Source organism: Mus musculus, chromosome 10 (assembly GCF_000001635.26).
Source record: "Mus musculus strain C57BL/6J chromosome 10, GRCm38.p6 C57BL/6J".
Classification (NCBI taxonomy): domain Eukaryota; kingdom Metazoa; phylum Chordata; class Mammalia; order Rodentia; family Muridae; genus Mus; species Mus musculus.
Window position 1 is genome coordinate 115,226,829 of NC_000076.6, and position 22,363 is coordinate 115,249,191.

At 41.5% G+C, this 22,363-nt stretch overlaps 1 protein-coding gene across 2 annotated transcripts in view; it reads right to left on the reverse strand.

Moving 5' to 3' along the window:
• Positions 1 to 22,363, reverse strand: part of Tbc1d15 (TBC1 domain family, member 15) — a 53,623-nt gene that overhangs the window by 28,958 nt on the left and 2,302 nt on the right. For both annotated transcript variants that reach the window (NM_025706.3, XM_006513957.4), the window contains exons 2-5: positions 14,021 to 14,119; positions 12,444 to 12,518; positions 6,292 to 6,430; positions 2,297 to 2,507 (exon numbers count right to left, since the gene is read on the reverse strand). In NM_025706.3, coding sequence (NP_079982.3) covers positions 2,297 to 2,507; positions 6,292 to 6,430; positions 12,444 to 12,518; positions 14,021 to 14,119 — 524 coding nt within the window. The remainder of the gene's footprint in view (positions 1 to 2,296; positions 2,508 to 6,291; positions 6,431 to 12,443; positions 12,519 to 14,020; positions 14,120 to 22,363) is intronic.

The following is a 22,363-nucleotide window of genomic DNA, read 5'->3' on the forward strand; positions in this document are numbered from 1 at the left end:
TGAACTACAAGCTTGCTCATATGCCTATCTGTTGGGGCATTTTTTTCAACTGAGGGTCCTTCTTCCAAAACGACACTACTTTGTGTCACGTGTACATAAAACTAGCCATCACAATAGACAAAATTATCCTCTTCAGTGGCATGAGAAAAGCAACCAGGACATGAAACAGGGAGGAGGAGAGACAGAATGGGCATTAGTGGGAGAGGAAGAATTCAGGGAAAGCAGTAACTTGAGACCTTAGAAACTAGAACAGGAGATTTCTCTGAACAGGACCAATAGCATATATAAATGACCAAAGAACAAGAAAAAGTTTAGGTAGTTTCAGGAACTCAGAAACCATGTGGCTCAAATAAAGGACACTACTATGCCATGTGATGAAGTTTAACATATGAACACAACAGTAACCCAAACACTTGGGAGGTAAAAGTAGGAAGATCAAACGTTTAAGGCTAGCCTCTGTTATGTATCAAGCTCAAGGCTAGCGTGGGTTACATTAAGACCCTATCTCAAACAAAACACACACACACACACACACACACACACACACACACACACACTCTGTGGGGGAGAGGGGAGCGGGGGAGGGGAGGGGAGGGGAAGGGGAGGGAGAGGGGAGGGCTTTTGTGCTATGCCAAGGCCCAGTTTCACCAACCACAGAAGTGTTGCACTGAGGAATCCTCCTTCAAATTCCAACAACCTTCAAATGTTTCTCTAAGACCACTTTGACCTCTTCTCTGTACACCTTCTCTGTACACAGTGCAGGACATTGGGTTAGTCTAGCACATTTAAAACAAAGTGCTTAATTAAAGATAAGTCTACCTCTGAGCCATACACACTGGTGCATAGCTATAATCCCAGCACTCTGGAAGCTGAGAAAGGACCAACCTAGGCTACAGAGCAAGGGCCTGTCTCAAAAGCAAGCTAAGCCTACACCTCCAACATCTGACTCATGCAGAGTGGAGAGGGGCCTGCTACAAAATCCACTGCTAAACTCTAGCGTACCTGTCAGTATCCTAGTGGAGGACCTTAACTCATGCTAAGACGGCTGCACGACCCTTCTTGTGGCTCGCCATTTACTCACTAGGGCCTTGCCTGTTACTCTGCAGCCTCTCTCCCTGCTCCAAACTTCCAAGTCTGTGATGCTGACCATCGCTGAGATTGTGGCATGGTCTACTCTTCTCTCCAAGTAAAACCACCTTCCTTACCAAATCTCTCTATTCCTTCATGCTAACGGTTCAAGCATCTTCAGGACTGTCTTGGACCTGCCTATTCGAGTCTTTGCTCACTCACCGACCTCTCTGTATGTTAGATAAAGCTCCCCGTGACAGCCTCACACTTCCTTTATCTGATCTTTACTGCTGTCACTCACTTGTCACTTAACTCATGACATCCCATCTCAGAGGCCCACGCCTGCTTCATTCACAACTGAGTATCTATCCAGTGATCAGGGCAGTCTTTTCTGAGTTACACCCCAAGTGCTTGTTGAGAACAAGAGCAAGAGAGGGACTGTGTGCCAGACAGGCAGGGAATAGAGGAGACAGAGCGTTCACAACGTGAGAGGCCCTTTTTTTCCAATTTACATTTTTTGTTTGTTTGTTTGCTTTTCAAGACAGGGTTTCTCTGTGTAGCCCTGGCTGTCCTGGAACTCACTCTGTAGACCAGGCTGGCCTTGAACTTAGAAATCCACCTGCCTCTGCCTCCCAAGTGCTGGGACTAAAGGTGTGCACCACCACTGCCTGGCCAACTTAAATTTTATAAAAGGAAGAAGAATTGCTTGATTTAAAGTTTCAATCTTACATATAAACTGCATTTAAAATAAAATAAAGGCAAATTAAGAAAACACAATTCATAATTACTGAAGCATCATTATTAAATTACATAAAAATATTGGACTAATTTTCCCTTAGAAAACAAATAAGCTAACAAACAAAAAGAACATATTGGGGCAACACGCTGGATCGGTGTAAAGGCCCCTCCTGCCAACCTAGATGGCCTGCATTCAATCCCAAGGACTCACGCGGTAGAAGGGGAGAAGCAACAGCCTAGGTATGAATGCACTGCATAAATGCATCCACAAGCACAATATGTAAATGGCATTTAAAATGGAAAAAGCTAATGAACTGATAAGAAGTTTTAGGTTCAAAATACTAAATGTTACTCAATTACTAACACAGAAACTAAGTTGCTGACACCCCCGTGTGCGCTCACAGCCATGTCCCCTCAGGTCACTGAGGCTCATGACAAGTATTACTCTAACACTCCTGCTTACATAAGTAGAAAACGATTGGGTACTTACTCACACAATACCACGTATTTCTCAAGAGACTCGATCAGCAGTTTGCTGTCTCCTTGATGGAAGTGCAGGGCAGGCAGCATGACGTCATCCTTCAGGCAGAAGACCAGGTACGACCAGCCCATGCCCTCCTTGCTCTGCTTGACTGACTTCAGGTCTGCCAGGCTGAACAGGAACGACCATTTGCTTTTCCCGTTCCTATGGCCTGGAGCATCTTAAAAACAAGAAGATGGGGCAAAATATCTTTCTTCATCTTTTTAATAGGTGCTGAGAGTGTTCATCACCTTTGCTCAGCAGTTATCTGTCTAACCCAGGGATACACTGTACACTCATTACTACAGTTTTCACCTACAGTAGAAACGGCCACATAACATTTCTTAAAGAGAACTACTTTTAAAATGAGCTATCCTATGATAAACAAATTCAAATCCACTACGCAGTACAGAGTAAACTGGGATGAAGGAAGACAGGATCTCATGTCTTTCAAGCTAGCATCAAACTCACTATGTAGGGGGATACCTTCAACATCTGACCCACTTGCCTCCAACTCGGAAAGCTAAAATCACAAGCATGTGCCACGCCAAATACCCAGCTTATTTGGTGCTGAGGACTAAACTCAGGACACTGTACACTGTGCACACCAGATAGGCACTCCACCAATGAAACCACATAACCATCCCCACTAAATTAAATTTCTACTAAATTAAGAATGCAATTCAAACCACAGTTACATAAAATGCAACACTTTCTCAATTTGTAGTGAATTTGCAGAAGATCGAACCCTAGGCCTATGAATATTTATCCAAACTGTTAGCAAGCAACTTAGGATTACTTTTTAAAAGAAATCATAAAATTATTTTAAAAGCATTTTCTTACTAGAAGTATTTACTTATAATGTCTAATGTTACTTTGCTTTCATAATTTTGTTCAGGAATGTAATGTGTCTCTGAAATCTAAAAGAAAAGCAATATACTTTTTAAAGTGTTATTTCATTAGAGAGATCATACAGTCTTATTATTCAAGACCTTTATGAATTCTATCTCACTGATCATACACAGAATAATGCTTACAAAACTTGCTCAGAAGATTAACTGGTGCTGCCCCACATGTACGTCACCTTCGTATGGAATTAGAGATATCACGGTCCCATCGTCTCCTGTAACATTTCCTAACAGGTACCACTTGAGAGCTATCATAAGGCTACGGTAACTATCTGGATACACTGACCTGCATGGCCTCCAGCCTGGTTTGAATGGTGACCAGTATCACAGGCTGATATTAGATTAAGTGCCAAATCCACATGCTGCATGCTTCAATAGCACAAAGCTCAGAAAGCACAAGCTCGCTGGACATCGAGAATATTTCTAAAAATTAAGACTTCCCTCGTCTATCACCTGTGTGTACACACCTGAACTGTCTAGAAAGAATACATGCTACTCTATTAGCAAAAAGTAGAACAATTTTCATAAAGCAGCAGCAATGACAAATTAAATAAGAGGAACAACACATACAATTGTACTCAACTACATTGACAGAAGCTGCAATAAACTTCACACACATGCTGGAGAGATGGCTCAGCAGGAAAGAACACTGACTGCTCTTCAGAAGGTCCTGAGTTCAAATCCCAGCAACCACATGGTGGCTCACAAGCACCCTTAATAAGATCTGACGCCCTCTTCTAGTGTGTCTGAAGACAGCTACAGTGTACTTATTTAAAATAATAAATAAATCTTTGGGTCTGAGCTAGCGGAGTTGACCAGAGCAAGTTGGGCTGGCCAGAGTGAGCAGGGTTGACTGGAGTGAGCATTAGTTCTAAATTCAATTCCCAACAACCACAGGAAGGCTCACAACCATCTGTACATCTACAGTGTACTCATATACATAAAATAAACAAATCTTAAAACAAACAAAAAAAAAACAACTTCAAAAACAATGTTGCATAGGACATGAGTTTGTGCACTTTAGGAGCAAACATTTTATACAGATTTTCCCTTAATGAAAGATATTACACGTAGTATAAAAAAGGGAGGCATTTCACATATTTCCCCTATTTAAAGCTCTGACAACTACTACAAGTTCACGTCGACAAGTCTCTCCATTAAGATACAAGCTTAGGAAGAACAGCAACTTACACGAAATGTTAAAAATGCTTCATAAAAATATTGAGGAAATGCACTTTTATAAATTATTTCCTTAGGCCAGGCAGCACAGGCCTTTACACAAGCAGGAAGATCTCTGAGAGTTCGAGGCCAACTGATCTACACAGCAGGTTCTGGGGCAGCCAGGGCAATGCAGAAGTTAGGGGAAAGCTGTCCAAATAAAAGTAAAATAAGGGGAGAGGGGAAGTGCCTTTCTCATTTCCAGGTACATCTCAAGTGGCTAGAACACATGAGGTAATCAAATGCATGCTCAATAAATGCAAGGAAAATCTGCACTATGCCAGCGTAAAAGCAGTCTGCAAGGAACTCTGCAGTCAGCAGCTAAAGCGACAGAAATGGCTACAGGAGGAAACGTAAGAGTCCAAGAGCTAATTCAGAACATCCTTCCATTAAGGCAGTAGTTAAAAAGAAACTGTTCTCATGACCATGTGCAGTCCCTCCAACACATTAGACAGGAACAGTGAACAGCCACATGTACAATGAAGCAGCTCACTAAGTCTCTATGTCTTCAACAATTCCCATCAACAATATGACAATCTATTGGGCTGGAACTCTAGCCACAGAAGTTTGTTCTTCTGGAAGTAAGTCATTTCAATACACTAATCTTAGAAAAGCAAAGAATCTGAAATATAATGTTCAGTGTTTTTACGAAAACCAAGTAAATGAGGCTTTCATCATGCAGTTTTTAAAAGTGTGCTCTAAGTTTTCTTCCTACATCCTGGGAAGGGGGAGTACACAGTAAAATTGTAAACGCTAAGTGGAAAAAGAATCAAATAAAAACGCCAAACTCATATAAGTATTAACATGTTTCATAAAATGTTTCAAGAAATTCAATTTCTTAGAAATTATCTTCTTAGATACAGCATCATATCTTATGTCTTTAGTGTCAGCACTGGGGAGGCTGAGGCAGGAGGATCTCTGGGGCACCAGGCCAGCCAGGGCTACATAATGAGACCCTATCTCAAGATGGGAAAAAAAAAAAACAGAAAGAAAAAAAAGGTGTTTCCTTAGGACTATTAGAAAAGAGGCCAGGGAAAGAGGTAAAAGCATACAGACACATGGCAGTGCCACAGCAGAACTTTCTGCGTGATTAAACGCACCGATAAGTCACTTCCTTGCTGGGAGTTGGTGGCACATGCCTTTGACTTAACAAGCAATCATAAATACATTGGTCATATCACATGTGAGCTATTTAGATGATATTTAGTATAATACATGAATTCTGTGGAATATGTGCTATTTTTCTGACATAGTATGCGCAATATCAAATTATCTTGGTTCTTTTCTTGTGAACACATAGTAAATACAGATTTAAATATACAAAGGTGAATAGCAACTGAACATATGAAAGACAATGGAATGAGCTACAAAAAATAATCGTAAGAGTCAGAAATGTCCAGTTTAATAGTATACTCCGTCTCCCCCTGCTGCCTCAGGGTGAAATAACATGATTTTTAAATACTAGATTAAGGAAAGCATGTATTGAGTACTTTGCTTTGAGACTCCAGGCCTGGAACTAATGGTATAGCTGGGCTGCCCTTGAACTCAGGCTCCTCCTGCCTCAGCCTCCAGTGCTGAGCTCAGATGTGCAGTTATCACCCAGAGTTTATGAGAGTTATTTTTTAAGTGTTTCTTACTTTGCTATTAGTAATTTAAAAATAGAATGAGTATTTTTAAATCCTCTTTTGCAGTCACAACAACAAAACGAAAAATAAGAATAGGACAGAACTAGTTATTATGCACGCACATTAAGGAATCAGATCATCTTCGTGGTTGAGGAATATTAAAGCATTTCTTTACACATCTGTTCAGTTTAGACCTCAAGGATGTAATTCATACCTCCATTGGTGTGTGGTTTCTTCTTAAAGGACACTGTAGTAACCATGTCCCACTCCGCTTCATAGCTGCTCTGCTGGTCCGACCCCCGATGAGCTCTTTCCTTTGGAGCCTGAGTCCACTCTACGACTGAGCTGGAGTCCTGAAACAACAACATTAATGTGTAAGTCTGAAGCTAGTAGACGCCAACGTGCAGCGTCGGAGCCCCCATGAGTGACAGGCAGGCAGCAGGACGCCAGCCAGCTCTCCTCCTTGCTCTCTTGCTTCCCCACTCTTTGCAGTCAGGGCTGCCAATCAACACGTACAAGCCACAGGGGTTCTGAAGGGCTCTGGCTCTCACTCTGATTTCACCTCACTTCCTCACTGACCCGTTATGTATGCAGCTCTGATGTCTGAACATGGTGGCCATCTTATGACAAGAGAAGGAAAGGGGAAGGTAAGGAGCATCCAGTTCTCAGAGTGAGGTTTATGGAAAGTAACTAACTGTAGGGATTTATTTAGGGCAAAATTAATTACGTATTTTCTGACAATAAAAGTTAGCTAAAAGCAACATTAATCTAAGATGTATAGCTGTAACATATCTACATATACATAATTTAGATATAACATGTTTAATATAAATATACATATATCATATACCAATTCATATGATTTTGGTTTTAAAGAGAACAAAACCAAACATCTCCTTCTGTATAAAGAACAGTATATGTAAGTTAAAGTGAACCTGAGATTCTAAACCATGACAGGCAAAAGAGAAATACCCAGACTACAAAACAACACCTACAAACTTCGTGCAAACAAATGGGAGCTAGTGAGCTGTGAGCAGGTAAAAGCCTCTTGCTGCCTGCCAAGCCTGTCCATTTGTGTTCAATTCCCGGAATTTGTACAGTGAAAGAACAGAACTGACTCCCACAGGTTGTCCTCTGACCTGCACATGCACACAAACAGACAGACAGACAGACAGACAGAGAACCACAAAGTCACAAAGAAGCACACACAAGACCAATGAAATGTAGAAAAAATAATAATAAACACATGTTCTGAACAAGGAAGTGAAAACCAAAAGGGACCCGAGAAAAGCCTCACTGCTCTCCCAGGGTTTGATCCCTACATGTCAGCTAAGCCACCTGTTTACTCCAGCTCCAAGGTGAACCACCCTCTTCTGGCCTCCCTGGGCACTAAGCACACAAGTACAGATGCCACCGAAACACCCATACACATACAAAAAGCAAGAAATTGATTTTAAAAAGAAAAAAAAGTTTCAACACCAGGAGAAATGTTTTAAAAAGATTTTATTTTTTACTTATTTAATTTTGAAATGTATCAAATATAAAAGAAAGTATGAGAAAATGGACTGTCTTCCACTGTTGGCCGTAGTACTTCCTAACAGTACCTGCAGGAGGGCAACATAGATGAACTCGTAAAAAGTAAAATACCCATCGATGGAAGGGTAAGAAATTAAGGGGGTGGGTGTTTAAGTCGTAGGCTAGAGCTTAAAGGCTGATACATAGTAAACTTTACTTCTAATTTACTTATAGTTATGCATCACATGATGACTTTTAAGTAAACAACGAACCACTCTCTCTTAACGCGCGCGCACGCACGCACACACACACACACACACACACAGCAATGATTCCAAAAGATTAGAGTGGAACTGAAAAATTACTGTTGTACAATGGCTTAGCAGAAGTCTAGTACTGTGGCACAAGGCACTGCTCTCACTTACGATGATGCTAATGTAAATGCGTCTACCACGTGCAGCCGATCACGGAAAAGCACAGCACAACAAACTATGGGCAGTATATCTGTGATAATGAAGATGGCTACGTGCAATGCTTACACACTGACTAGATTTTTGTCATTAAGACTATACATATTCTACTTTCATACTTTTTCTATATTATACAATACAGCACTATGATCATACTCTGGATATCAAAAGGACTCATCAGGTGACCGATATGTACCATCCAGGTTTGTGTTGGTAGATCCTATGATGTTCCTACAATGGTGCCATTATCTAAAAAAGCACATTTATGAGTTTGTCCCTACATTTAAAGAAAGCATGGTTATTTATTCAACACACAAAAATAAATAAAATAAAGTTACAAAACTATGTATAAAAATCTCAAATATACCATCAAAATTAACGGAGAAGGTAAGTACTCTAACACACACAACGCAGAGATAAAGCCTAGAAAGACACTAACCAGGGAAGAGAAGGCTCTGAGCAAGGACATCTGCAGTGTAAGGTTCTGCTAAAGGGGAGAAGGAGATGCTTGGGATCAGGGTGAAACCACAAACCCACGAGGAGGAGACTCTATGAAAACGCAGTTACAGAGCACCGTGGTCTCTATTATTCCAGGGCTCACACTTCAAAGGTCATTTTCAGAGAGCTACCATAAAGGTTTGGTTTGGCTGGGTTCTTTAGTTTTCTTTCCCTATGTGGTCCAGGCTGCCCTTGAACTCAAGAGACCCCTCTGCTAGTGCAGGGCTTAGAGGCACATACCATCCGCCCCGTTCAGAACGCCCGCTCTTCATCCCCACCCTGGCCTCTCCACAGCACAGTCAGCGATGAGAATGAGGGAGGAGCGCTAAAGACCCACCTCAGAGGCATCCCATCCCACACGGCCTCAACACCTACCCGCCCACAAACACCTGCTAGTAAGTAAGTATGAGCCTAAAACTACAAAAGCCTCTGAATACCAAGACAAGTGTATAAGCAAAAGGTGGAAGTCCAAAGCAAACACGGGAGTAGCAGGAGGAGCCATGCAGAGCAATCAGATTATACACAATTTTTTTAAAATCATCTTTATGTTGGGTGTGCTGGCCACAAGTCTGTGATCCTAGCACATGAGAAGCAGAAAGACCATGCAAGTTCAAGACCAGCCTGGTCTACACAGCAAATTCTAGGCTGCTCAGGGCTACATAGAGACTATCATGGAGCTGAAGGCGCACATGACTTATGCTTAAACTCTCCAGAAACAAAATGTGTATCATACCGGTGACAAGCACCATGCTATCTACTTAAGGGGAAGAAAGGGAGAGCATTCAGAAAGGAAAGAGGTCTTGGAAAGTCAAAATGTAGTCCATGGCTCAGTGGTTAAGTGGCCCTAGATTCAATTCCCAGCCTCTACACTGTGGCTCACAGTTATCTATAACCGTATTCTCAGGGATTCAATGCCCTCTTCTGGACTTCATGGACACACCACACACATGTGCAGACACACAAGCAGGCAAAACACCTACATACATTAAAAAATATATTAAAAAAAAACTAAGAAATTTTCCTAAAGAATACAATAAACAAAAAGCAACAAAGAAGAAATAGGAAAGAAAGTTCTTAAAGGTTACAGGACTTACCAATGGCCTAAAAAGTTTCAGAATATAAGAAAACAGAAAACTGGGGGAGGGAAATTACCAAAAATTTCAAGAATGCTTACCACAACTAAAAGAACAATTTACATATTTTAAAAGCACACCAAACATCTAGAAAAATGTTCACCAAGGCCTATTACCCAGAGTACCTTGAAGACTAGAAATAAAGATAATCATAAAAACTATATTAAAAAATACATTCTGAATCAAAACTGCACTAGATTCAACATCAAAAAAGAAGATAAAACAAACCTAGAGATCAGAAACAATAAAGAAAGTTAAACCTAGAGATCTAGAAAATTAAACTCAAAAAGAATCTGAAGTGAACTTTGTTTTCCAATTAAAACTGTTAGGCAGAAAGGTGATTAGCTCACACTAAGCAGAAGTGTGAGGAAGGAAACCTCGGAGCTGCGGGCATGACTCAGCAGTGGGGGCTGCAGGCGTGGCTCAGCAGTTGAGTGCTCCCTGGTCTCAAGAGGACCTGACATGGGTTCAGAGCACAGGCCAGGAGGCCCACAACCTTCTGGAACTCCTGCTCCAAAGGAGTCAACAACTCACGTACAGATATCCAGACACAGATTCAGATATACATAACCAAGAATAATAAACTATCCTTAAAGGAAATCACTTTGCTCCCACACACTTCTTTTCTCAGGAAACACTGGAGCATCTCAAAAGCAAAGAAATAAACCACAAGTAGGTATGGTATATAGGACAGTGAGCGAAAGAAGGAACAGAATCCTCGGGGTAAATGTGGCATGGCACTGAGAGCAATGGTTCAGATTGTGTGCTTGGACGGACAGATGGATGGTAGATGAATGGATGACGGACAAATAATCTAGGCTAAGGCTGGGCACAGTGGTGGTCTTTAATCCCAGCACTCAGAAGGATCTCAGTGAGTTCAAGGCCAGCCTAGTTTATATGGTAAGTTCTACATCAGCAAGAGTTTTAAAAGAGACAAATAGCAAAGCGCTTAAGAGCAGCTATCTATCCAATGAAAATACACATGTAATCTTATGAAAAGAGGCCCTATGTTACTCATTAGAAAGACAAAAGAATCAAAACCACAATAGCACACTAATTACTAATACCTATAGGCAGGGTAGCAGGTATTGCTACCTGCTATTGTATATCTGTAATCTGCAGGTTATGTATATGTGCTCGCTAAAATAAAAATGTGACTAGACTTAGATACCAGTTCTTTACAGATAAAGTGAAAATGTGCCCTAATCCAAATCTTGCACATTTTCTCTCATTTATGAAACCTAAATTTGTGTATGTTACAGGACTTTCTTTGGGATCGCCAACTCCGGAATTACAACCTGGAGACATATTTACCATAAATGTCTATGCTTTATAGCTAGGCTTGTTCCCAAATAGCTCCTAATTTATTAACCCATTTATTCTAATTCTGCCGTGTGTTTTGTTAAGTTACCTCTCCTTAGCCCCAGCCTGCTGCTTCTCTGTCTCTCTAGCAAATTCTCCGCCTCCTCCTTCACAGAGTTCTCTCTGTGCTTTTAAGTCCAACCTTCTGCTTCCTGCCTTTGCTATAGGCCATCAGCTTTGTAATACAGCACATCAGATGGTGAAAGAGGGAATGTTTACAAAACACTGAGACAGGCGACACTTAGCAATACCAAAGTCCAGCCTGCAATCAGATCTCTGCCCATTCAAAATCAGCATTTGTATAAGGCAGAGCCAATCTCTGTGCAGTGCATAGAAACATTACACCAACATTTATTGGCGTGTGCATGTGCATGCATGTGTGTGTGTGCATGAATCTTAGGTGGTAGAAAGGAGGGGAAAACTAAGTGACCCCCACAGAAAACGGATCTACTGTAGGGAGGAAGAGTGCCAGCACGAAGGGGGCAGGGAGATGGGGCTTGTAGAAAGTTATGTCAAGGCATGCTTTGCTGCAGTAGACAAATAGGTCAAGTTCACAAAGACTTGAGAAGGAACATTTCACTAAAGCAGACACAGGTAAAGGATGTTTTGCTAAAGCAATCACATGATACTAAGAAAGACCCAACAGATGGAGGATGACACTGGATGGTATTTGTATGCCTTGCCATTCATTTATGTTCATCCTTTGTCATGGCTTCATAGAAAAAAAAAACACACCAAAAAACTTCCTGTGGTGGTCTGATGGCTTCTTGCCGTTTTTGCAGACTCAGGCTGACGGACAGAGTGGTATCAGCTGGTGCAGACTCAAATGGTGTTTTGCTGAGGCAAGACCTGTTATGGACAGGTGATGTTTGGAGAGAGTATAAATAAGACCCAACGGACAGTGATGGGGGCTTGTGTAGCTAGCCTTGCAACTTGTTGGTCTCTCATCTTCACTGAGTTGAGAAAGGCACAGCAGAGAACTCCAGGCATCCCTGCTGGTCCTTCCTGGTTGACCTGCTGACTTGCAGATTGAGGTCTGGCTGGTTCTGCTGGGGCAGGCCTCTGCTGCTGCTCTGCGTTTGCTGTCCTGACACTACTGAACTGATGGCATATAGCCCGACAGTGCAGGCTACGTTAGCTCCAAAGAACTTTCCGGCATCCTAATAACTGCTCTTTCCCACTCCCTCTGGTGGGTGGTGGGCTAGAAGGCAGGGTAAAGTGTTTAAGAACCCTTATTAAAATAAAAGTAGGTTTTAAAAAACTTAAGCCTACACAGGTGAAGGTACTAGAGCAAGGTGGTACATAAGACACATGCATGCCTACATACTTACATATACACACATAAAAAGAAAACATATATCATTCTCTAGGCGATAGTTTATAAATACCTTTCCAGCACACAGAATACTGGAAGAATCTAATGCATCATCCAATGGTCTCCAGTCCACTATTACTTCAGCATCCTACAGAAGGAAATCAGGAAATTTATTTAGAATTCATCAAGAAAACTTGACCATCCTGATGAGAGAAACCATGAATTATATTTATAATCCATCAATATACTATATATGTGTGTGTGTATAATATATATATAAATACACACACACACACACACACATATGTATTTGGGGGTGGGGTGGGTTTTTTTGGTTGGTTGGTTTTTTTTTTTTTGTTTTTTGTTTTTCAAGACAGGGTTTCTCTGTATAGCCCTGGCTGTCCAGGAACGCACTCTGTAGACCAGGCTGGCCTCGAACTCAGAAATCTGCCTGCCTCTGCCTCCCAAGTGCTGGGATTAAAGGTGTGCTCTAACCACCGCCCAGCTAATATAGTATATTCTTAATCCATTTTTTACTTCTAAATGCAAAATAAAAATTTAGGTCCTTAAACATTAGTATTTTACACATGCTAACATTATCATTATTTAACAATTATGGAAATTTAATTCTAATTATTTCTCATTATGAAAACTTTGTGTTACTATAATGTTTACGTAACTCTTTTCTCTCTCTCGTGAGACAGGATATCTCAGGTGCCCAGGCTGTTCTGCAACTTGCTACACAGACCAAGCTGACCTCAAAACCACTAGAATCCACCTGCCTCCACCCCCCAAGTGCTAGGACTAAAGGTGTGTACCAACATGCCCAGCTTTACATACACATTTAAAATAATTCATGATTTTCATCACCTAAGGTATTTTGTATCTAGCATATCTCAATGTTAAATTTACAACAGTTGTTCAACTATACACTATCTTATGAAGAGGGAAATTTCTGGTTTCTTTGAAAACTCAGTTGTGTCACGCGCTGTTTTTCTGGAGCGTCTTGTGAGAGGATGTTTGGCTGGAGCAGACACAGGAGTGGATGTTTAGCTGGAGCAGACACGTGAGAGAGCATACAATGTTTAGCTGAAGCAGACACAGGAGTGGATGTTTAGCTGAAGCAGACACAGGAGTGGATGTTTGGCTGAAGCAGACACAGGAGTGGATGTTTGGCTGAAGCAGACATGTGAGAGAGCATACAATGTTTTGCTGGAGCAGACACGAGAGGGTTCTCTTGGTACTCCAACCAATTCTTCTCTCTCTAGACAACCTGGTGACGCCTGTGGTTTCTACTGGGTCCAGCCGATCAAGCCGCTGCTACTGATTCGTGTTGAGTGTTTGCTGTTGGACTGGACTGCTGATATCCTGACAATGAAGACTGGAATTGCCCCAAAAACTTCTAAACAGGTCCATAAGCCCCTTTTCCTATAAGCCTTCTTTCTTTTTCCCCTACCTCTCAATGGGCTAGAAGAGAGGCTGAAACACTCTAGAACCTAAATAAAGTAGGTTTAGAGAAAAATCTAAGCCAGTAATCTTACATATAAAATTCAGATTCTTCTCCAAAGCCCTGAAGAGAATCACCATCATCATTATTATTATTATTATTATTATTATATTATTAAATAAATCAGTTTACCAGAAACTCACCTTTTCTAAAACACGCAATATTCCTGAAATCAAGCTGTCTTGGTCATTTGCCTTTCCGCAAGATGAGTGAATATATACTCCTTCTTGTTCATATATAATCTGAAACAGCAAAAAAACAAGATCATCATGTGACTTCCCTCTCACATGTGTGTATGTATCATGCACATGTGTCGCCCTTCTCAGAGCTGAAATGGCAGGTCCGTCTCCGTCTCGATGGGAGCTGGAGATCTGAACCCACACGTGCATGGCAAGTACTTTACTAAAGCAGCCCCGGCTCGAGTCACACTTTTTATTTCAACATTTCTTAAAAGTAACTGAGATGTGTTCTTTCGTTTTGACTTTTTAAATGTTTTATTCATATGCATGTTTTGCTTCCATGTAATGTCTAATCACCATTTGCAGGCCTGGTTCCTCTGGAGGCCAGAAGATGGCATCACATCCTCTGGAACTGGAGCATCAGACAACTTCGAGCCATGTGGAAACTGGGGACTGAACTTGAGTCCTTCAGGAGAGCAGCCAGGGCTCGAACTGTTGAGTCCTCTCCCCAATCCTCAAGGTATTTTCCTATAATACTGCTCAAGTGTCTGATTACCCCACATACAAACGTATCACAGGCTGACTGGACAAGAAGTATTTCAGATTCACGAATATGTACTTACAATGGATTGTTTTAGGAACAGGGCCAAATCCAAACACAAAATTCTTTGTTTCATACATGCCTTATGTATACAGTCTGAAGGCTTAGAGTGCCGTGACTGCAGGGTGTCAGGCGAAGTTAAGATGTGGGATTTTCTATTTCTAGTGTCGACTCAGAACTGAAAACATTTTAGATTTGAGAACGTTACAGATTCTGGATTTTCAGATTAGAAATATTCAACCTGTATTAAAGCATACCACACAGACTTCAGGAAGCTTCAAACATAAAAAAAAATTAGAAGGAAATTTGCTTCACTACACACGAATATTTCTTTTTCAGATTGGTAATAATCACATTTTCTTTTTTTGCTGGAATACTGTATAAAGCTTTATTTTTTTAACAACTCTTTTATTAGATATTTTCTTCATTTACATTTCAAATGCTATCCCGAAAAGTCCCCTATACACTCCCCACCCCCTGGCCCTGCTCCCCAACCCACGAACTCCCACTTCCTGGCCCTGGCATTCCCCACATTCTTATTCATCTCTATAATGACGTTTAACTAAATGCTATGTGCCTACTGTATAAATTCATCTATTCCAGTCTGGAGCTGGGATAACCACCAGTGATATAATGCTTGCTAGCAAGCACAAAGCTCCGAGTTTATTTCCAGCCACATACAACACCAATAACAATATTTTAACATTTTAAGGAAAACACTGAGTTCAAACTAAAAATGTACATGAAAATATCCAAAAGATCAGCCAATAAGATATAAGGGACAGGTAGGTGCTTTCTCTGTACGCCTATAGTGGCCTGGTCTCACAAAAGATCATGCTGCTGTGGTTTTATAACACAGGCATAAACTTACAGAGAATAAGACAGGAGGTTTCCCCTGCCCCTATCTCCCACGGAACACACAGTCCCCCACCCACTGCTTGGTCCCATCCCCATCTCCAACAGCACTCTCTGACCAGGGAAGCAGTCTATCTGCAGCTCCTCACCTCACCCTTCATTCCTCTACAGTCAGTCTTCTAGCTTCATCCCTAACTGCGGCAGACCTGATGTGTGTTGTCCTCATTCTCTGCCCCCATTCCCAGGGGACTACGCAGATGCTGGTGGAACACCCTGCTTTCCTCCCTCCTGTGAACCCCATCAGCAGCTGCCACAACTATTTCATTCCTACGTGTCAGCTCCCAGCACCCAGAAACACATTTTACCTGGAACCCCCAGTGCCCACATCCATCAGGACCCCAGAATAATCGCCTACCAGGCAACATACAACCACCACATTAAAGAAACAGGAAAACAAAACAAAAACCAAGAAACAAGACATGCCACCCCCAAAGACAAGACCAGACATTAGCACCTAAAATTATAATCTTCCCAATCCCAGATGCCAGGATAAAAACACAATCAGTAACAGCCAGGACAGTAGGCCTCCACTACAGCCCAGCAACCCTACCTACCACAGCGGGCCCCTAGTATTCCAACATAGCTGAACCACAAGACAAATACCTTAAAGCAGCTTTTATGAGGAATAATTCCTTTAACGAAATCTACGAAAACACAAACAGTAGACGAAATGAATCAAACCGTTCAAGATCTGAATATGGAAACAGACTCAATAAAGAAACCCCAACTGAAGGAAATGTGGAAATAAACACTTTCAGACCTCACAGCAACCACAGACACAAGCCTTCAACAGGAGAGACCAAGGCCAGAAGCTCAGGCACTGAAAACACAAGACGAGAAATGGACACCGCAGTCAAAGCAAATGTCAAATCTAGAAAGCTCCAGGCACAAAAATCCAAGAAACCTGGAACACTATGAAAAGAGCAGATGTAAAAGTAATAAGGAGGAGGCCAGGTAGTAGGGATGGGGCACACGCCTTTAATTCTAGCACCTGGGAGGCAGAGGCAGTCAGACTTCTGAGTCTGAGGCCAGACTGATCTACAGAGTGTTCTTTCTGATCTACAGAAAGAACAGACAGCCAGGGCTGCAGAGATAACCTGTCTAGAGGGGGGGGGGGGGGGGAGGAAAGGAAAGGAAAGGAAAGGAAAGGAAAGGAAAGGAAAGGAAAGGAAAGGAAAGGAAAGGAAGTCAAAAGCACAGAAATCATTTTCAAGAAAATCTCCCCAAACTAAAGGTCATGCCTACCAAGGTACAAGCAGCACACAGAGCACCAGATGCAGGAAGCCAAGTCCCTCTCCGCACACACTAATCAAAAGCTGTAAGGGGAAAAGACTAAGTAACATATAAATGCAGACCCATTAGAAGTATATACCTCATTTCTCAATGGAGACATTAAATCCCAGAAGAGCTGGACAGATTTGAGACCACACATGCCAGCCCAGTCTACTATACCCAGGAAAACTTTTAATCACGGTAATGGATAAAACTGCCTCTGCCTCCAGTGCTGAAGTCACAGGTAAACACCACCATGCCCTGCTCATCTTCTGTACCTTTTTGAGAGAAAATTACATGCCACAAAACTCAAAATTCTACACTATATTCTACTATATGTAGAAGACAGTCATGTTTATCTAATTGTAAAGGTGTAACTTTAACTTCTAGAAATTGGTTGAGTCTGCCTGAAAAGACAAATAGAAAGTGACTGATTCGCATTAACTACTACATTTTATGAAATCCCCAACTCTGTATACATTCTATATCCTCTGAATTCAACCAGATTAAAAAGTATTTAGTACAAAAAAGCATCTGTATTACATGCATGCACATTTTTCTTATTATCCCCTAAACAATACAGCATTATCTTCAATTTACATAGCTTTTCTATTATGCAGGTATTACAAAAAGAGCATGAGAAGGTGCACAGATTACATGCAAAAAATTAAAATAAATATTTTAAAATGACCTAGCATTAATCCTAGCATTCATGAGAAAGGAGTAGGCAAATGTCTGAGTTCCAGGCCAGAAGGAACACAGGAGGTCCAACAGTATTTCCTAGGGTGGGACTAGTGAGAAGCTCAACAGAAAAAAGCACGAGGCCTCATGACCCGAGTTGGAGCCCCAGATCCTGTGGAGAGCTGAGTTATCTTCTGACTTCCATTCATACCTATGAAATGGCATGTGCACTAATGATGTGCTTACTAACATTAATAGCGTTTAGCAAAGGAACTAGACCAGATAACTTATTAAAATACCTCTGAAACCAGGTACTATTGCACATGCTATAATCTCAGCACTGGGAGGCTGAAGCAGAGGCATATAGAGTTTAAGGTCATCCACAGCCTTATAACGAGTTCAAGGCCAACCCTGGTTTTCATGAACTGCTATTGACTCAAAGGATGCTGAGGAAAGGATGATAATAATAATTTACTAAAGAGCTCTGAGGACTATAGAAAATGATTTATAGCAAATTTGCTGACCTTGATTTTAACAATAAATGTTAACGAGCAAATATGAGACATTGCAGGCAAACTCAATGTGGCAGAGAGAGATGCACTTTTGCATTACTGAATGTAAAGCCATGCTCCTGACAAAGCTGAGGAGAGAGCATGCACAGCCCAGTGGTGAGCTCCTACAGTTTCTATACTGATGTCGAACTGAGCTATTATAGTACCACCAACTATTTCCAAAAACTAAGGATAAATGAAAAGCATTTAACTAAAATACTCATTAATAAGCTTAAGGTAAAACCCTTGCCCTAAATCTCTCCAAATATGGAAACTCAATTGCTTCTTCATAATATCCACTTTAACAACTATGTGAATTTCACAAAGTAATCCACAATCAAAAAAGGCTTCAAAAATTCAGTTTATTTAAAAGCTATTTAGCTTACAGAAAACAATTTAGGCTTTTAGATACAGAGAGTATGCCCAGGGAAAGCCACGTGAGTTCAGATATGCTGCTGTGCTTCACAACTAAACATCTAAGCACCTAATTGCTATCTCCATTTGCACACGCATCTTAAACCATTCTGCTCTGCAGGAACCTGCTCTTCATATTGCCAGGCTATCAGACATCCCAACTAGTTAATTACCCTGAAAGCTTTTCAACATCCTGACTATGTATTATAGTCTGCCAGCCTTTCCATGACACCCCCCCCCCATCATGTCTGAGTCTTTGCTCACATACATTCTGCTGGCCTGCTCTAGTTATCTGTGATGTGTGTAACAGAGAACCAGTGCATCTGATTACATCTTCACAGTTTCAATTCCTCTGGACTCTCTACCCTTCACCTCTACTACAGTGACACTACACCTCCTGACACCCACACGCCAACTTTCTGTCTGTACCCTCTCTGAGTCTTCCTGTTCCCTGAAAATCTTGAGTGGTTTCTATGTAACTACTGTACCTCAAACACTCTATTATCCCTCCTCCACAAACAATTTCTGCCAACCCTTCAAAAGAGTACAAGCCTGTCAGACTCTTCGGCCCACTGCCCACTCCACTCCATCTGACTTACAAGGGCCTCATCTTCACAGTTTAAGGAGTGGGGTGACATTCACAGTTATTTCTTCAACTCCTGCTAAGGAATTTAGAAATTTGAAGTTTATCCTGAAGACAAAGAAAATCCACTGGAGTTCTAACAGGAGAATGTCTATAGTCAGCCTTCCCCTTTCTAAGCCAGAAGACTGTCTTAACAGCCAATGATGGACACATCTGTGACAGCTTCAACTACATCAGAGGTGGCAGGAATCAAGAAAGGCAGATGGCAGAAAGATATGTAGAAGTGAGAACAACAGGACTGTGTGACTTGACTCTGGGAGCACTTCCTAGGACAGTCGCAAACGACACCAATGACTGCCTGCCTATAGCCGTGAGCTGAAGGAGGACAATAGACATGCTCAAGTAGAGGACTGAGAGCTCAGGAGCTCTCAGCTCTGCACCAAAACCCACAAGGCACTCCAACACCAAATGGTCGGCCCCAGAAACACACACAACCAACAGAGACTGAGCAGGTTATATTAAGGTGCTTCGGCAAATGTAGATACACATAACTATGTAACAACAATGAAAAAAGAGGCCATGAATTTAGAGTAAAAGATGTATGGGAAGGTTTAGAAGGAAAAAAAGAGAAGGGGAAAATATATTATCAAAACATTAAATTTAAAAAGAAATAGTGATGGCTTATCTCAAAATTAAAATATGAAAAAAGAAATCTTTACCTTCCCAAAGCATGAATGACTTCACAAGACTATACAAGTATCTAAGAGAAAGTGGAGGTGGCCAACTTTAACCATGCAATAAACTCTTACTAAAAAATGTCTTCAAAACAAATTCTGACAGGGTAACTACTGACTTCCTAATAGTTTCAAGTTGTTCAAAACAAAACAAAATGAACAGAACAGGACCTAGGGAAGTGGCCCCACAGGTAAAGTCCCTTAATGCCAAGCCTGACAACCTGAGTCCCATCCCACAGACAGTAGGGGGAACCTGACCCCAGCAGTTGTCCTCTGACCTTTACATATACACACCATTCACAGGCCCACACACATTTTTTTTTTTAAGTTTTGGGGGTCTTGTTTGTTTGTTTGTTTTTACTACCACAAGGCAACCAAGATGTCTCAATGGGTGGGTCCCCAAAGCCCAACGAGAAGACCACCTAAAACAGCTCTCCTCCAACCTCTATAGCCACACTAAGGCACGCACGCACACGCGCGCGCGCACACACACACACACACACTCTACCACCACCAACAACAATCTGTAAAACACAGAAAAGAATTACATTTTCTAAAAGCCTTAGGGTGACTGAAAATGAACAATAGGATTTTATAATATAAAACGGTGGGTATTAGGGGGCCCATCTCTCACATTCTAATTCCCTCCCCATCTTCTCTATTCTTTGTTCTTTTCACTGAGTATCTATGATGTCAGGACCTAAGCAAGGTGCAGGTGAAGTGTTTCAAAATCTGACTTCATGACAGACAATCGTCAAGCTACAGGTCATCAGAACATAAAAATTCTCTAAAAATACCACTGACTCTGAGCTTTTACTGTGTCTTATTGTGACAAGGTAGAGGATAACTATGTCCTTCTTCAGAAAACTGTGGTCTAGAAACCGTGAGAGCAACTGCTATGTGATATATCCCCCATGCCTGGTATAGCTGGGAACAAATTTCTTTAATATTTGCAGAGTAAGACAGTAACCAGCAGAGGATGCCAAAAACTCTTTCAAGCTTTCTTTTTTCCTTTCCTTCATCCCAGGAACTCAGTTCTCCTCACTGTTACAGCAAAGCTGACCAGTTGTTACAGTGTTTCTGCTTATCTCACTATCCAGAGGAACATGTCCCCACTCAGTTTGGTTGCCTTTTAAAAACATGATTCTATACATATAGCAAAGCAAATTAGCTAACTTCTAAGAACTAATCAGGGTTGCCAATCAAGCTACAACCCACTTTCAAACACTGCAAGAAAAATGCCTATACATATACACATACACATATACGAATAAAGCCATGCACACTGTGCTGGATGGATTTTCCTGTCAGTTGACACAAGCAGTCATTTGAAGAGAGAAGCCCTCGGGTGAAGTTACAGACTGCCCTGTAGGCAAGCCTGTGGGGCATTTTCTTGATTATTGAAAACGAGCTGAGTGAGCAGAGCAAGCCTGGAGGAGCTCGCAGTTAGCTTTCCGCTCCAGTCTCCACTGCAGGTCCTGCCCTGACTTCCTCCAATGCTGGACTGTGACCTGGGAGTTGTAAGATAACAGAAGCCCTTTCCTCCCCAAGCTGCTCTTGGTCATAGTGTTTCATCACAGCAATAGAAACCTAAGACACACAAACCCATCACCAAGAGGAGAATTCAGTGCACTCTATTGGTATTCTGTTTACTCAAGCACGCTCTGGCTCGCACTGCAGGATGCTTGGGGGTTGGCTCCGCTTTGGTTTTCCTTTCCCCACTGAATCACATTTATATTGCACAGCAGGAGAGTCACAGAAGGCCACGCTGTGGGAGCTAAACTCAGACTAGGTTGTTGGGAGGCGGGGTCCTTTAAGAGCGGAGCAGGCTTCTCTCTACTCCCAGTGAAAGAAAACACTGCCACATAGCAGCTCGCTAAAGCTTAATTAAAAAACCAACCATTGAGTTCCCAGCATTATATACGTCCCACTCTATTTCATAACTATACTACCTTCATATTTGTGTACTGCCTTCTGTTTCTTTGCAGAAACCCATCAGCATGAATAAATAACTATTCAAAACCAATACTACTTAACAGTAGTTAAGCATCTATATTTATCAAGCACATGCTTGACGCCAAGAATTACTCTAAATGTTTTACAAATATTAATTCATTTAACAACTCCATGCTATATTTATACCACTCTATGAAACTGGGTAATGGGCACAAGGAAGCTAAGTAATTTTCCCAAAGTCATACAACTCAAGAAGCCGAGCCAGGTTTGATCCTAAGCAATTAGGACTATCTCCTTAATTGGTGCCATAGGATAAGGACATTTATTCAGCATCCAAACACGATGTCTTGGGCTACAAAGCTAGCACAGCTGTTAAAGGTTAGGCTCTCTACCAAAATGACAAAACTATGACTTCTAAAACACGGTATTTCTCAATACCCAAAATAAGAATGAAAAACAGATAGCTCCCACCCATACCAAAATACTATATCCTAGGTTTTAAGAATATCCAACCAATCAACTTCAGGGAAGCTGAGGAAGCAATGCCAGCACAGCACCCACTCCCAGTCAGGCCACACGGGGTGCATTTAGTAATGATCC